The sequence below is a fragment of the Polyergus mexicanus genome, unplaced genomic scaffold (assembly GCF_030449975.1).
Source record: "Polyergus mexicanus isolate NDT 795.1 unplaced genomic scaffold, iyPolMexi1.0 SCAF_5, whole genome shotgun sequence".
In the NCBI taxonomy this organism is placed as follows: Eukaryota; Metazoa; Arthropoda; class Insecta; order Hymenoptera; family Formicidae; genus Polyergus; species Polyergus mexicanus.
Window position 1 is genome coordinate 11,832,718 of NW_027223325.1, and position 16,855 is coordinate 11,849,572.

General features: G+C 36.8%; 1 protein-coding gene across 4 annotated transcripts in view; it reads right to left on the reverse strand.

Annotated features, from left to right (window-relative positions):
- Positions 1 to 995: 995 nt before the first annotated feature.
- Alpha-catr (alpha-catenin related) overlaps positions 996 to 16,855 on the reverse strand; it is a 51,261-nt gene continuing 35,401 nt past the window's right edge. For 2 of the 4 annotated variants that reach the window (XM_070296661.1, XM_070296662.1), the window contains exons 5-11: positions 15,862 to 16,125; positions 15,298 to 15,549; positions 14,677 to 14,836; positions 14,476 to 14,594; positions 13,909 to 14,238; positions 10,979 to 11,185; positions 9,824 to 10,402 (exon numbers count right to left, since the gene is read on the reverse strand). In XM_070296661.1, coding sequence (XP_070152762.1) covers positions 10,013 to 10,402; positions 10,979 to 11,185; positions 13,909 to 14,238; positions 14,476 to 14,594; positions 14,677 to 14,836; positions 15,298 to 15,549; positions 15,862 to 16,125 — 1,722 coding nt within the window. In that variant the 3' untranslated portion in view covers positions 9,824 to 10,012. Of the gene's footprint in view, positions 8,795 to 9,823; positions 10,403 to 10,978; positions 11,186 to 11,544; positions 12,312 to 13,908; positions 14,239 to 14,475; positions 14,595 to 14,676; positions 14,837 to 15,297; positions 15,550 to 15,861; positions 16,126 to 16,855 lie in introns of those variants that run through there. The other 2 variants (XM_070296663.1, XM_070296664.1) reach the window with 2 other exon arrangements.

Sequence of the window (16,855 nt, forward strand, 5' to 3'; positions counted from 1 at the left end):
AACACCGTTATTACCAGGGTTGGGAACGTTACTCTATAAAAGTAACGCCTTATTTTTTTGTAAAAAGTGACTCGTTACCGTTACTCGTTACTGATTTTAAAAAGTAACGCGTTACCGTTACCGTTACTTGGAAAGTAACGATTTCGTTACTTCTCCGTTATGTTTTTTTTTGTTTTTTTTTGTAATGCTAAAATTAGCTACTAGATTATAAAATTATTTAATAATCAATATTAAATGTAATAATCTATGTTACAATTAAAAACTCTAAATTAGTCTCTATATACCGAGCCTTTTTTATATTAAACTTATTTAATGATTCTCATTTTTTTATGTTAATATCTTTACTCTTTAATACACTTATCTTTATAGGAATTTAAATCGTAATTTACGAGTTTCGATTTTGTCGAAAATTTTTATCAAACATTGTTTTTAAATATTGATATTGTTAAGAGTGTATTCCAATATTCACTATCGGTATTTGTAAAATCTATAATTTACGTTACTATAGATTTTCAGTACTGGCAGTGACTATCGGAATGCAGCCTATGACAGAAGGCTACGAAATATTTTTCAAAAATCTATTACATCTATTGAATAGATAGAAGATAATAAAGAACGAAAAAAAATAACGATAAAAGTAACGGCTATTTCGTTACTTTAAAAATGTAACGACGTTACCGTTACCGTTACAAATAGAAAAAAGTAACTGTAACGGTAACGACGTTACAAGTAACGCGTTACTTCCCAACCCTGGTTATTACGCATGAGAGCATCGTCTAAGCGCGTCTAATAAATCTCGATAAATTTTAATATACACTGGGGGGTATAGTACATATATCTTGTTACTCGTCGATCATAATTCTTTTCGATAATATCAGTCGTGATGATCTAGTCGTTTTAATTTATCCGTCCCCTCCCTCCTCCTTAATCGTCGTGATTCCATTCTTGTCTCACAAGGCTGTACTCGCGCTATATAGACTAGGACACTTTGTTTAATATATATATATATATATAAATTCATATATATCAAGAGATTTCTGGGTGTTTTTCGTCTCGTTCATTGAAAAATCATCTAAATGTAAGTTTCTCGAAATGGAAGATTTGTTATCGCGTGCGATGATGCAGACGACGACGAGGCGATGGAAAGTCGGCGGTATCACGTCGCTGCACCCAACTAAAGACTCGTTGGATCAGGTTACCCAAGTATCGCACGAGAGATACCTGGCAACGGCGGATGCCGTGAGAAAACGCGTTTTCCACTTTTTCACGCTCGCTAACTTTATCGAATAGATATCTTTAAACTTGATATTTTGTTTATCATCGAGTTTATTCACTTGTTCGGTAAAACGAAAACGCAAGATTACATTTGCGTATAGTTTCTATAATGTTCTGTTTTAATATATTACATTATTGATATAAAAAAAGAAAATAAATTAAAATACAATTATATATAAGAATACCAATTCAAATATAAAATAAATTTTTAAATATAAAATATTATAGCTTTTTTTTTTTTTTAAATATATTATTAGAATATATTATAAATATATTATTAGAGTATCGCGGTAGTGAATTATGAATCGCGTATTAAATAATAATTTAGTTTGTAAAGAATAAAGTAAAAAAATCGGATTTTCATATAAAATTCTCTCTCTTCTATATTTATGTTAATTCGTTCTACCAACGAACCGAGATACCTATCAAATGAGCGATTTATCGCGTATTTAGCATCTCGTCATCATTACTAGCCGTCGTATAGCTTCGCGCTATCGTATATTGTATAATTACGTGTATTAATTGATTTCATACGTTCAAATTACGAAATAGACATTGACTATGAAAGAACATTTGGCGAAGTATTTGAAAAAATCGAGGAGAGATTATTATATAGCTGCACTCTACGGGGAAAAATCGATAGCGACGTACGTTTAGATCGCATTGAATTGACCATCTAGTGGATAATAGATTATCACGAGTATCGAGAGTGCGATGGATCGTTTTTCTATAAAGTATCATATCTGAGAATTGTATTTAGATATACTAGATGAATTTAATTGCGCGCCATCATATTTAGTGTCGATTAATCGCGCGTGTCTAACGGTGTAGCCACGATAATAAAATATATAGACGACTTTGAATCTTATTCCTTGACAATAATTTGCACTGGCCTTGCACTTTGTATTATACTTCTTCGTCAAAGGTAGACTTTGAATGCTCGTGCAATTTTACACATTTCACATTTTTTATAGTCATTTATTTTTTTTTCTTTTTTCTTTTTTCTTTTATATAGTAGAACGATTGTGTGTCTGGCGTCCTTAGGAAAATATTAAATTACTATAAGCTCATGTCGATACATTTTGCATTTAATGAGGTCACCGATTCGCTATTGAGATGCAACACGCCGGTATGGGGGAAAAAAAAAAAAGAAAAAAAAATTAAAAGAGCAATCGAAGAAAGCGATATCGGAGAAAGTGATTCATTCATTATATTTATAATTATTCAGAAAAAATAATTATAATAAATTACGAAGAATCTGCCGTTTACATTTAATTGATTTTCACATTCTTATTAATTATTCCTTCAATGAATATGAATAGAATATTAATTTGAATGTTTTTAATCTCGAAACGACTGTTATCGTGTTCCATTATCAATAATAACGACAAAGTAAATAAAGCGGCGCTTGAGGACCGACGTGCAAGTAATTAGCTGAAATTATTGTCATTGATGTTGTCTAACTTATTAACGATTAATTAATGAGATGCCAAGAATGCTCTGAGCGCTGAATTTGTTAAGTACGAGGCGCACACAAGTAATACGAAGTACGTATTTTAATCCACTAGATTGTACAAAATGGTAAAGTCACCGTTGTAAAATGTTTTCTTAAACATTTGCACGACCGCCTCTACGCTTATATTTTCCCTATTCAAATACATTTTGCAAGGCTGCATATATGTATATAATATATATATATATGTATATATATATATATATATATATATATATATATATATATATATTACGAATTTTACTTTTTACGTTTATCAACTAAGACTTTGCTGATGAACGAAGTACAGGTATAATATTTCCGTAACACGATAATACTCGACCACAGGCACGAAATAGTCCAACTAATATAACAGTCGTTACTATCGATATATGTATGTGTATCATTACGAGATTTGCACTATGGCTTATTAATATTATTATTATTATTAATTATATTTAATTATCATTATTAATCTTATCATTTGTAGTTATCAATATTGTTATATAAATATTTCTGGTGTCCCCAAGATCATATTATTTGCACAAAGAACCACAAGCCGAAAGTTGTATGGATATTTTTTTCTAATGTGTAGTTGCGTAAAAAAAAATTCTTTTCGCGGACAAGAGATATATAGGCACTAACAGGAAAAAAAAATGTTTTGTCGAAAAGTATCGCGTTAATCACGTGTTTAAAAACAATATGCAATACGAATATCTTTATCTTAATATGTTTGTTTCAGTAAATATTTTTTTATCGAAACGTACGCGTTTTGAAGAACAAAGATTCTTCTTGGTGTTATTGGATTCCTTTTTTTTTTTCTTTATCATTTTTGTTCGCTACATGCAGGTTATTCCAAAACTATTGCACTGTTTTTTTTTTTTTTTTTTAATGACGCGTACTTTAACTAATTTAAAGTTGCTTTTTCTCAGTCATATATTTCAAAAGCCATCTTTTCTCGTGATCCTTTCAAAGTCTCGGCCTATGTCGAGAAAAGACTGATACCAATTTGATCACAGGTAAAACAAAGCGCGACAGTTTTGGCATATCCTTTATATCTAGGGGCGCACGTGAGACGAGTATGCGCGTACGTAATGTCATGAATAATTTTTTTGAAGAAATCTAAAACACCTAATCCCAAAAATTGAGGTAGAATTATAGGAGAAAATAGATTCGACTGGCTATACAGATAATTCGAGACGCTGATAATAAAAATTGATATAAAGAATTTCATAAGGAATAATTGAATTTTAATAAGGAATCTTTTTTATTTAAAGAATTTTAATTTAATTTTATTTTTAATCTCTCAGTAAGAATTCTATTAACAGTGCGTCAAATTATCTGCTCGGTCAAGCAGTCCCGTTCTCCGTTTGGATCAGGGGAACAACATACACGTCTAGACTATTAACAATATCTTTTAACACATCGGGCTTGAGATCATGGGAGATTTTTTATCTCGATCGCGACTCTACACGCGCTTTTTCCCGCTTTTAATTTTATCTATCGTCAAATTAATATATCACATTCTCACGTGGATAGACCTAACTAAATTATCTCGATGCGAAGATCAGCGATCTCATTGTCAGTGTAATGTCAATCGATTCATGTTGCGTGCGATGAAGGAAACAACGAGAAACTCGTGATCGAGTCCGGGAGAAAAATTAGTACGAGAGAAAATACAATAATGTATTATTGTTTCCTCGCGAGTATGTCCGTATGATATACGAATGTTCTACTAACGCGACCCTCGTCTCTGTCGTGCTTATAAAGTACTCATGATAAAGTACTACCACATTGTATATTATTGCGTAGAAATTGTTCATAGGTACATATACTTAATGATATTATATATATATATTTCCGTGAGCTTATTTCTCTTCTGCGCGAGATAATGGAGATCATAATGGGCAATAATAATTATAATAATAATAATAATAGAAACTCAACACTTACGATCGAACTCGCCCCCGTTTCCCCATAGAAAATATTTGTGCCGTTTTATACAAAAAAAAAATTAAGCTTACCGCACTATATCTTAACGAACGTATATCCTAAGTAATTCAAAGACCGAGCGATAACGTATGATACAGAGTCTGTACAAAAAAGTGTTGCGCAAATATTGTATATCCGTGTATGTCTGTCGCGGTTGCAATGTGCACATTATTAGCTCTCTGCCGGATCCGCGAGATTTCGATTCGCAGATTGACAGTAACGATCGTTAATATCACTATTCTAGGAACTCGTGAGGATATTCTCGGTCGATTCATGCGAGGTGCCGCGGCCGTTTTCTAGCTATTCTTCTCGAGACGCTTAATAAAATTCAATGCTAAAACGCCCAAAGATGGATCTATCATCGACGATTTTAAAATTTAATAATTATTTGCGGTAGTCACGGTTTATAAACTTGCTCGAGTTATATCGTAAACTCGGAGAGTTTCACAAAAGTATATATGTCATTGGATAATACATAGAATAATACTTTGACGGATAAGTTCTGGGAAAGTTAAGAGAAATGTAGGAAAGCACGAGCGCGTTCTAGCGTTAAATCGATGACGCGAGCGATCGCGACGGATACTCGCTCTCGCGTCGTGAAAAAAAATTATTATTATTATTTTTTTTTTTTTTTGGTGCCAACTCTGTATAATACACACACGCACAACGGTGTTTTCTTTCGTGCATCTACTCGTAGGTACATACGTGTGAAATGCACGAATGGTCAACGTATTTCTTTCTCGCGTACGCTTAACGTTGTATGTACAGACGCGTTGACGTTTTAACATTAATAATACTAGATTATCGCTAGAGATTATACATTATATATTAATCGCTTATGCACGTTTTATCTCGTTACGATCAATTCGATACGCGATCAAATCCCCTCCCCTCCTCTTTTTTTTTTTTTTTCGAGAACGTAACAATGATAACAAATTCCGATGTTATCACTGTCGCGCCTGAGAAACACGCGGTCATATATATATTATAGTAGACATAGGACAATATCATTCGTGTACGACAGATTTCTTCGTATCTCCTAAATGAATCTTGCGGTACATGGAGAAGAAATAGCGAAGAAAAGTATTTCTCTACGTAGCACCTATTTTGTCGGCTTGAGTAATCGTATTTAATTTAATTGCGATTCCGCACATCAAAACAATCCTCCGATAATCTCTCCATGAGATTCTTTTATACATTCGCGCTCACAAAGGGAACTCGACGATTGCTATCGCCGGATTGCAATTCACTTTGCTGATTCGAATCGAGTTCTATTATTCGTATGGCTAGAAATTCGTTCTGAACGCGTGGAATACTCCGTGAATAAATAAATAAATAAAAAAAAAAATTACTCGAGTTCCTCTTCGTGAGCACGTGCTATCCTCGTCGTTAATTCACACGTTGTACGATTTAAAATCGCGTTCAATAAAATTTCTTTAGATTCGCAATGATCTTAAAGACGATTCTGCGTAACCATCATCATCGTTTCATTTCTTTTTGCGGCATCGAGAAGGAGCTATTTGATTGATAGCGATACGTCAGAAATTATCCGATTTGAGAACGATCTTGAGGAGAAGAACTCGGTTGTGTGGTTTCTCTCGCGAGTGAAATATTTCGCATTATTTTGCGATAACAAATGTCAAATCGGATAGTCTGTCTCGTACGAGCGGCGGAAATTAGGCTGATTTTGCAAGCGTGCAATCTCGAGTGATTACTGAATGTATGTCTTTGCCACAAAGTACATCCCTGACCGCCCTGTTGCCGCCCCCAGGTTACCCTCGATAGATCACCTCCTGCCCCACGAGTGTCCTTACGTCTATTTCAGCGGAGGATCGATTAATTCTTATTTCGTTTCGTGAATATTGCAGCCTCTTGCCGCGATCGTTTTTTTTCGCCCAAAACGATTCTTGATCGCAGAGTCGATGCTCATATTTTTTTATTATATGTAGAGTCAACAGCACGGTGCGAGAAATCTGAAGAATGGCAGGTGTTAGAGGAGATGCGTTAACAAATGTGTAGGGAAAGTATCTCTTACACGGGTGGATTCTTATAAACTTTAAACTGCCATCGTTGAAATTTCTCTAATTAATCGGCGAATCGGGTACAACGTAAAAGAGGGGAAAGCCGTTCGTCGGCGCGTGGCTTTTCAAAAGTTTCAAACGCTGCTTTTCATCGGCTTGCTTTCGAGCGGAGAGCTTTATTAAATTTTCGCATGGTACCTTTTTACGTTTCACGCGCTACAATTGTGCAGATGTATATATAATATGTATAAGTATGTATGTATGTGCGCGGGTTATCCTTCTTGTAACTGTTTTGTGTAATGCGATCCTGTGCGGAATCTGTTCACCGAAGTTGGCGTAACACGAAAGCCGAGGTTGATGATCTCGGCAAAGGTTTCGACAAAGTTTTCACACCTAAAAAAAGGCACTGCGATCGACATTTGTTAATTATTATCGTTGCACCTACTTCTCGATATGGAAGAACGATTTGTTTTGTGCGCAGCCATATGTCGGCGGAAAAGGTTTTTTTCTCGTTCTCGCGAGAATAATAAAATGAGACTCCGAATGTTCGCGTCCACTACCGGAAGTATATCCGACGAGACGTTTTAGCATCGTAATAAAACGTATTACGATATTAAATAAGATGTCTCAGTTCACAGTTCATAATCATGGATTGTTATTTGATTTTGTAATTTTGTGATTTACGTAGAGAATATTCTAGAATCTCCGGCGTTAAAATCAAGAGTGATATAACGCGATAGTGAGATATTGTTATTGACAGCCGCGGTGAAATGTAACACCAGGTGTTTAAGGTGTTGTATCTTCATTTTGAGAAACTTTATCGCTGAAATACGTAATTCGATTACGCTAAGATGAATATAAGAATAAATTTAATTGTTCGCGCATAAGCGACTTTTGCTCTGAATTTCTAACGAATTCATGGCTACGATTAAAATGATCAGATGATCGGAGTGTCAAAGCGAACAATTTCGCAAATCATATAGACGCGCACATTTTTCATCCGCCACTTTCGCGCTCGACTCCATGTGATGCCAGCTCGGCTTAACTCCTCGCTTTTCCACGGCTCGATCGTCAAGCGTGACGGAACTCGACCGTGTTAAATATGTAAATGCTCCCAAGCTCGTCCGCTTTCGAGTAAAAAGGCGCGCGCGTGTCTGAGACAAACAGCGGCGTATAAATTTGTTTCTCTCATTGTTAGAAGCCAGAAAGTACGCGCGATAAAACGATCTAGTGAAACGTGACACGTCGACATTGCCAAGCATCATCTTATATCGCATCATCGAGCGATTGTCCAAGCACATCGAATCGTTGCGTAATATTTTAAGCACATTTACAATCTTTTTGAGCCATTAATTAATACTGAGATTAATTTCTACAGTTCCTGATCGCGAAACGTGAGGGTGCCAGCGTGGCTGAGCAAATTCTAATATTTCGAGACCAGCAACGTCTTTCTCGTACAATTAACACTTTTGCGATCGTTTTACATTAACGGTCGCAAAGGCATTCTGATCGAAATCCATTCCCGTGACAAATCATCAGGGCGTCCAGAGGAACGCTACTCTCTTCACCCGTTTAGCTTTCGAATACCGTTAATACGCGCAATAGATGGCCGATAGCGGCCACGAGTATATCCCGGCCAGGCGAGGCACCTCCCAATAAGATACTACGGTACTTGGACACACGGTTGACGCGGGACTTTGTCGCCGACACGATGGTGACGGCGACGGCAGTCCCGCGACTTCCGGTCGACGTGTACGCGCTCCCGTTGATGGGGCAGGCGAGGAGGTTCTCCCTAGAAAAGCAGAAAGGAAACCCGGGTGCGGCGAGCGTCCCCCTTGGCCCGTCGGGCCATCCCAAACTGTCAGACGGACGGGTCGCTGCCGGGGACGGAGCCCGTCTTGCTGCCGTCGGCGCCAACTCCGCCACCGTCGCCGTCAGCTCCCCCGCCCTCTCCGCCCCTGTACGGCGAGCCGCCGGCCCCGCGCGCCGACAGACCTCGGAAATCCAGGTTGTACTGAAAAGATGTAGGAAGAGACAAAATGTTATTATACGCCGTGCGCGATGCGAGCCTCGGCGGGGCCTCGCAGCTTTTCCGGATCGGTGAATTGATCGAGCGAAAGCTCGCCGAAAATATCTATCGCGCGAGAAATGCCATGCGTTTCTCGACGGCCGAATTTTCCCATTCGACTTTCTGACGAGCTTTTGATCGAAGACTAATCTTACTTTCAAATTATTGTCTTATTGTTAGCATTCGAATTATTAGATATATATATTCTTGAGAGGATGCCACGTGCTGTGGCATTATTATACTCTTGCCGTCATATATGGCGAGTTTGTTTGCGATCTAGTTATAAGAAGTGTATATCGCATACTCTGACAAAGAAACACACAAGTTAGTATTTTTGATCTAATTAAAAATTTTAACGATATGTTATTATCGTTAAGAATTTTTGTCGTTAAACGAAAATATAAAAAAAAAACTTTCTTCTTTTTCCTTATTATTCTATATAAAGATAATTTATTTGTCAGAGTATCTGAAATTATCGGAAAGAAATATTAGATTTCATTACGAGATACATTGTAGCCATTCCTGTAAAGGTAGCTGAAATGGATTAATTAAAATCGATTATTGTTACATGGCCGTATTGTTGGATAGATAGTTTGTCATGGGGGTCGCAAAGGATCTCTCGTGATAAAATTGATATAGCACGCGGGTTATATAGCAACAAAAGGAAAATTTTAAAAAAGCCACAAATAAAATCTATGTCAGCTATGATAAGATTTACGTAAAAAAAAAAGAAAAAAAAATAATAATAAGCCGCGAAGCGGCAAACACTAAGAGGCAACGGATCGTACCGTCATAATTTCGATAAAATTATTTTTGATAAGTATCGCGAATAGTTAGAGTTACTTAATATAGAATATAATAAAATTATAATATAATAAAGAAGAATTTACAACGATTTTGCATTTTGAAACTCGTCGAGAAAGAAATTTTTCTCATCAACGATAATTTATTATATCGTCATTATTGCCGAAATTACGACGATTCGATCTTCCGTCATGTGATAATGAAATATAAAAAGCAAAAAACGAAAAATGAAACCAAGGTCGAACCTGTACGAAGAACGTATTGTGTTCTCGATGTATGCGTGCGTGCGTGCGTGCGCGTGAAACGCTTTCACGACGAGTGTCACGTGTCACGTGCTACAGCACGACGTGATTACTGCTACTATCTCGGTAGCGTCGCGTTTCTTAAGTGCTGCAGCTGTGCGTGGTGCAGCTGCAGCTGCAAAAGCTGCAGATTCTGCAGGCAGTAGGGCGGCTGCTGTGTTCCGGGCGTCGTGAGCGTAGATAGGATGGATGGATGAACGAAGGAGCCGGAATTTCGGCACGATCCGGCATTTATGGACGGACCGAAGAGTGAGAGGGACGATGGGTTTAGACCGTGGGACGGTTTCAGGATACTGTGAAATTGCGCGGACGTGAGCGGATGGGGTTGCACGTAAGGGCTTGTGGAAGGTAACAACTGCGGGCTAATTGGGTACAAACAATCCTCTTCGGCCTGGCCGGGTACCATCGTCGGGCTGAGCTCCATGTATTGCGGCATCACGAGATTGTGCTAGGCGATGAATAGAGAACGGAAGGAGATAGATGTACAGACACTCGATTTTTAGCGCGAACGCGGAGAATCTGCGACTTCGATTCTAAAAATTCTGCGCGAATATGTGCTCGAAGGTGAGCGTATCTATCGCAATTTGGAAGACCGAATCTATAAGAAATTCCGATTCTGTAAAAATGGTGACGACATAATGTTTAATGTCAATGTGACAAGCAAACATTCTCACGTAACAAATATTCGCGTAGAATCGATCGGGAGAGAATTTCATACAATCTTTTAAAAATATATATTCGTTTTGTATAAATCATTTTTAAACATAATTTTTTTTTTTTCCTTTTCTCGTTAGATGATTTTCCCAAAGGCTAAAGCTACCTGTAGATATATATGTATACATATGTATAGAATGTGTCGTATTCTTTGATTCGTTTTTAACAAGCGCGAATATTAAAGTATTTTCGATGAAAATATCTTGATCGTTCAAATTCCCTTAATACAGGCGACCTCAGTCATAAAGAAAATTATCGTATATCTTTGTCTCTTTAAAAAACAAATCGATCGAGTATTCCCATGGATTACCTTTGTGGCGCAGACGAAGCACGTTGTGACCACCTTCGAGATCACATTCATGAGATTTTTCGTTTCTTGTATAACATTGTCGACTTTTGTAAATGTGGCGGCCTTGCCAACGGTAGGATTCTTCACGGTGAATTGTAATTGCTGAACGTAAGTCGGCACTCGATCCAGATTTTCCAGGAGATCTTTCTTGTGCGGTCCACCTGGTACCTGCACCCATGTAACATCGTATACAATCTTATGTCTTCGTCCGTGTCGCAAGGCAAACTTGTTTGCATTCAATTTTCAACGATCCGAAAATATCAGTAATCGATAATATATATATATATAAATAATTAGAATATAACATTTAATTACTTGTTATTTATTAAATATAAATTTTAAAATATAGAGTATAATACGTTAATAATAAATTTTATAATAATTGTATGTTGATCGAAAGGAATAAAATTAGCAAACATCTCGATTGATTTTATTTATTATCGATACATTATATATTTATAAGAATTATAATTCTTCTTAAGAAAAATTTTCATATTAAAATATTTATATATGTACCTATAATATATATAAATTTATAGTAATAACTTTCGATCCTTATATTGATGTTTAGAATGTTATTACAAGATGAGAATAATATATAAAATGAATATATATGTATTAACATCGTTGAAAATTTCTGAATGAATTTACCTTGCGATATTACTACTGGTCATATATTTAACGCATTTCTTTTAGAGATTCTGTAAAGCAATGCCTGATTCTATTATTTGCAGTTTATTGTATGACTAATAATAAATACTTTGTAGTATATGTATCGTAAATACTTGGAAGTTTGCATCTATAAAGTTAACAGAAAAAAGATTTTCTATCGTTCCTAGTAGAACACAATGCAAGACTTTCAACAGAATATGAAAAGTTGCTCAAGATAGATATCAGAGTGACTGTGTGAAGTGGCAGTGAAATAGTACAGACCTTATTATTCTTGCAAGCTTCCTTTATATGATTTTTTTTTTTTTTTTTTATGAGATGTATTAACACGTCAACTAAGTATATATCTGAGAAAAAAAGGAACAAACTTTCTAGATTTTAATTTTTTCAAGTACATTTTTCAATATCCAAGTAACGGTGAAATGTTTTAGAATTTTTATCATAATAGACATTTTTTTTTTTTTTTTTTTTTTAACGAATATACTATATATTGTCGTTCAAATAGAATGCGATGCTGGAAACTGGCAAAAATTTCGAGACATAATACTCATGCCCCAGATAGTGGAAGGAGAGGGACCACAATGCACATAGACGTCGTCCATAGACGGAAGCATTCCCGTAGCATCTAAAACACACCTTACTAATCGTACACAAAAGTCGTATAAATGTACACAAAATAGATTCGCTAACACAATCATAAACGTTCATTATGACAGTTCAAATGACGTGATATACGCGATAATTATATCGATTTCCGGAAGATTCATTGGGTCGTATACCGAATTACGTAAAATGTTACAAATAAAAAGATTCACTGTCCTTTTAATCTTGTAAACACGATTCTCGTGCTAATATAAATGACTCGTCGCACATTATAGTTTGAGATGATAAATCATAGTCTTTTTATAATTGTTTTATTATTTCGATATATCATTCTCAATTATTATACTCGTTCTCTCAATATATTAATTTTTATCTTTTTCAATTTTAGGAAATAAAATGAGAGATTCTCTATGTTATTCATAATGATCAGTAGGAAAGTTTACGTGCGTGATGTTGCATAGCAATATGTACGTACGTATACAGAGATAATATATACAAATGTAATGACAAAACATTCATTTCAATAACAGTGAAACATTAAATGACATCGATATATTGGTATATCGAGAATGATTTATATAAGGTAAAAGTGTGATATCTATTAGTCCAAAAAGGATCTAAAGTAAAGAGAGAAAATGTTACCTGGATGGAGGCATTCAAGAGCGAGGGTATAAAAAAGGGTTGTATAATAGAGAATATATTACAAGGTTAGCGTTTTGTTGTTTCTCTTAAGAAGAGTAATAGAAAGATCAAAATGGTTTCAGGTGACTATATATATTCGGCCTAGCTAGGAGGGGAAAGGGGGAAAGGTTCGAAAGTGGGTAGCAAACGTGTTAATTCGAACATATCTAATGCTAATGACGCGTGTCGAAGCTACTTCTGGTCTGGAAGCTACTAATCTGTAGTAGCATATAAAGTAGCGAGACGCGAAAGAACACTGCTATGTATAAATTGACGTTCTCCGTTTTTAATATTTCTTGAAATATTTTAATTTTTTGTTATTATCAATTTCTGTTATTTATATCTGCCAAAAAAAAAAAAAAAAAGCGCGAAACATGTATTATCGATATTGCTATTGTGCTTCTCAAAGTTTTCAGAAATGAAGCTTTAATAACTAAAATCACGTAATATCGATATATCGATGTATATGCCTACTTTTACATTGTAAAATAAGCGCTACATGAATACTTGGACACTTCTACATACGAGATGAGATCTCTATTATCGAATATTAAAGTAGCAATAATTATCAGTAGCATTTCCGAAATGAATATTTGACGTAATAATGGTATCGATGACATTTAATATACATAATATGACATTTAATTGAATAAATTTTCAATTGGCAGACTCGATGCAGCTTCGACGTTGCGACTTACGAAGAAACGAAACTCAATAGCGTAATGTATAAGTAAAAAGATTTTCAATATAGCGAGGATATTAAGAAACTCGGAATCAAGTCCAATATAGAGTCCGTATAATAAACAATGGTAAAAGAATGATTATAGAAGTAAGGGTGATAGATCTTGATATATATCAACATCAGTCCATTAATTAGAAAAATGTGTGTCATCTCTCTTTCGATCTACAGTCGGCCGTGTTAGCCGATTACCACATACCTGGTAACTGAATTGTCTCACAACCTTGTACAATCTGTTCGCCTCCTCGGCGAAATACTCAGCTTGGGTGAACAGATCCTGGGTGGTCTTCAGCGCGCCTTCGCCTCGCGTGAACTGATACATGGAGAATGCCATCGACGACATGTTCTTTGCCCGCTTCACAATGTCGTTGTTCTCCTCCAGAGCACTTCCGCTCTCTTGCCATTTTTCCGTCTCGGCGTCCATCTCCGAAGTGATTAGTTTCATCTCGAGACCCGCCTTGGCTATCTTCGCCTGCTCCTCGCTATCCAATCGCACTGGTTTCAATGGTTTGCTCGTCGTGCCATGTTTCTAAAATAAACCGTATCGATGATTATTCGTCATGCATGTGTTCGTATTTGTGTGTGTATTTTGTATGCGCGTGTATATTTCTGGATTAAAGAAAATACAAAATAGCATCTGCGTAAATGGATGCGGTACGTGTGTTTTTGACACGCATTCGACTAAAGCTAAGCAATTCAAGTAGCATGTTTTTCTTTGGAAAAGGCGACTTCTAATGCATAAGATGTGTTGCGATTGTTTACGTACCCCTGGCCGCGGCAAGGACATGTAAACTTGCTTCTCTGGCCGACTTTGACTGAGTTCCAGAACGTCTTTCGCTACCGTCGTCACGTCAGTCATGAGCCATTGCCACATATCAGCAAATACTACAAAATGTAAACAAATAAAGATTAGTGACTGGTGATCGTTGCAAATTCAGTAGGATATTGAAACATTTAAACAACTCACCTTCGAGATTTTCCTTGGCAATCTTACTCGTGGGATGCCTAGCCAACGTGTGCGCAGCCGTTACGACTTGAGGACCGTATATTCTCAAATTGATTTCCGTAAACTTGGCCGACACTTGCAACGATTCCGAGAGCGCAACGTGTCTCAGAAGCTTACATACCTGTAAAAAGAAAAATAATACATGGCTTCGATATAAAGAGATTCTATTCGTAGTACATTGATACAGAAGTAATTACGATCGATTTTTCGCGTCCGTTGTATTATGAAATATAATTTTAGAGCTACAAACATTTACCGTTAATGTCGAATATGATTAATGAACTACGCGAGCTAATTTACTTAAAGTTAGGCGTGGAATAAATCCAATCAGGTGTAATCGATTTAAAGAAATGATGAATGGCAATCACTGGCATCTAATAAATCAATATTTACTTTCTTCAGAATCTATTCGATGCAATGTCGTACGTATTTGAGAGGAATTTGCGATAATAATCGGTAGTATTTATCGGTAATATCTCTCGAAAAAAGTCTTCGTGTTATTTTCGATTCGATGTCAGATTTAAAACGCGAAGTGAAAGAACGTTAAGTACACGTGGACGCGCCGCGTCTGGCGGAGCTTACTTCGAGAATGTGTTCGATGTACTCGTGGAACCTGTCGCTGCTCTCCTGCAGACGGTCGATGTCATTGGCCAACGCGAGATTTCTGATCGTTGACACGAGCTCCTGGCCGGCTTTTGTCACTTGGCCAAGATCGCCGGCTTGTTCCATCGTCGTCGCGCTGAGCTGCTGGCGGAGATCTCTGGTCGCCCGCAGTACACCCATCACCGCTTGTTCCATTTCGGAGCTCGGTGAACCCCCGCCGCCCTCGTAATTCTGACGAAACACGATGTCTATCGTTTCATACCTTACGTATCGTTTAACTTGTTAGGGAATATTTTTTTACCCTCGAATTGCGCTACTCAAAATTTTCCCTCATTACATTTAACGTATAGGATTTATTATAAATTAATTTCCGAGACGCTTCCAATTTTCTACAAGTCATATATAATTTTAAATATTATTTTATAACTTTTAAGTCTATCGTGACAAATCGGTGTTCCTTCCTATACGACTATGTTATTAGATAGAGTTACTTCGGTATTTTGTTTTCTTGCGCGAAATAAAATAAAAAAAATTGCGACTCACCATGCTATTACCGATCCGTAGGAGTGTATTGAGCTCGAGTTTCGCACGATCGCAAAGTAAGAGAATATTTTCCCTGTGCTCGTGGCTCGTGTAGGCGCTGTCGGTGAAGTCCTGCGTTCTCTCCACCACTGTTTCTAACGCCGACGTAAGTGTCTCGCGGCAGCCCGGTCCCAACAGGGTCATCCTCGTTGTTTCAACGAGCCTCTCGAAGTGTTTCAATGCCGAGCAAACGGTACTGCTGTCCCAATCTTCCTGCTGCGGACTCTGCAAGTAACGGCGCGATCATAAAAGATATATTGAAAGATATTTTGAGAGCTGTAGTTCTTTCTTTATTATTTAGATATTTAAAAAAAATTGTGTAACAGAGGAAACAAACTTACAAATATGTAATATTGAAAAACGCAAATGGCATAAAAGATATTAGGTAGACACGCGCGACACGCGACAAATGCTATTAAATCTTTTAGAGAGATGTCACGTTACGGAGGGTTCCACTTTGGCCAGCTTGTCTACACAATCACTCCAGAATCGATTATATGGCGCGGAAAGTGGGTAGTACTTAAGTGTAAAGTACAAGGGTGACTACGCATTTTTCTAGCACGGTTAAAGGTCGTTCATCGTGACCCAGCTCTACCTTGCGTTGTCTCTTCGGAGGAACTGACAATGAGAGATTTTCGGAAGCGCGTATTATGCGCGTGAGATATATCGTAAAATATTTTTCCCTCATTTATTTGAGATGCTAAAAAAAGTTTGGCACGAAATTAAAGCGTCGCGTATCGAAGTGCCGATATGGAAATGCGAGCGCACAAAATTTGGCACGGATCCGCGGATAATACATTCGCGATCTCTTTATGACGACCGTTTCCGGCGCCGCGACCATTTCACCGTCGAGCGATAAAAACTTTTCATCGTTAGATACGAATAACGGTCTCGGAATGGAAACCGTTTTTATATAAACTTTCGTTATGAAATTACGATATGTACAATATTTGCA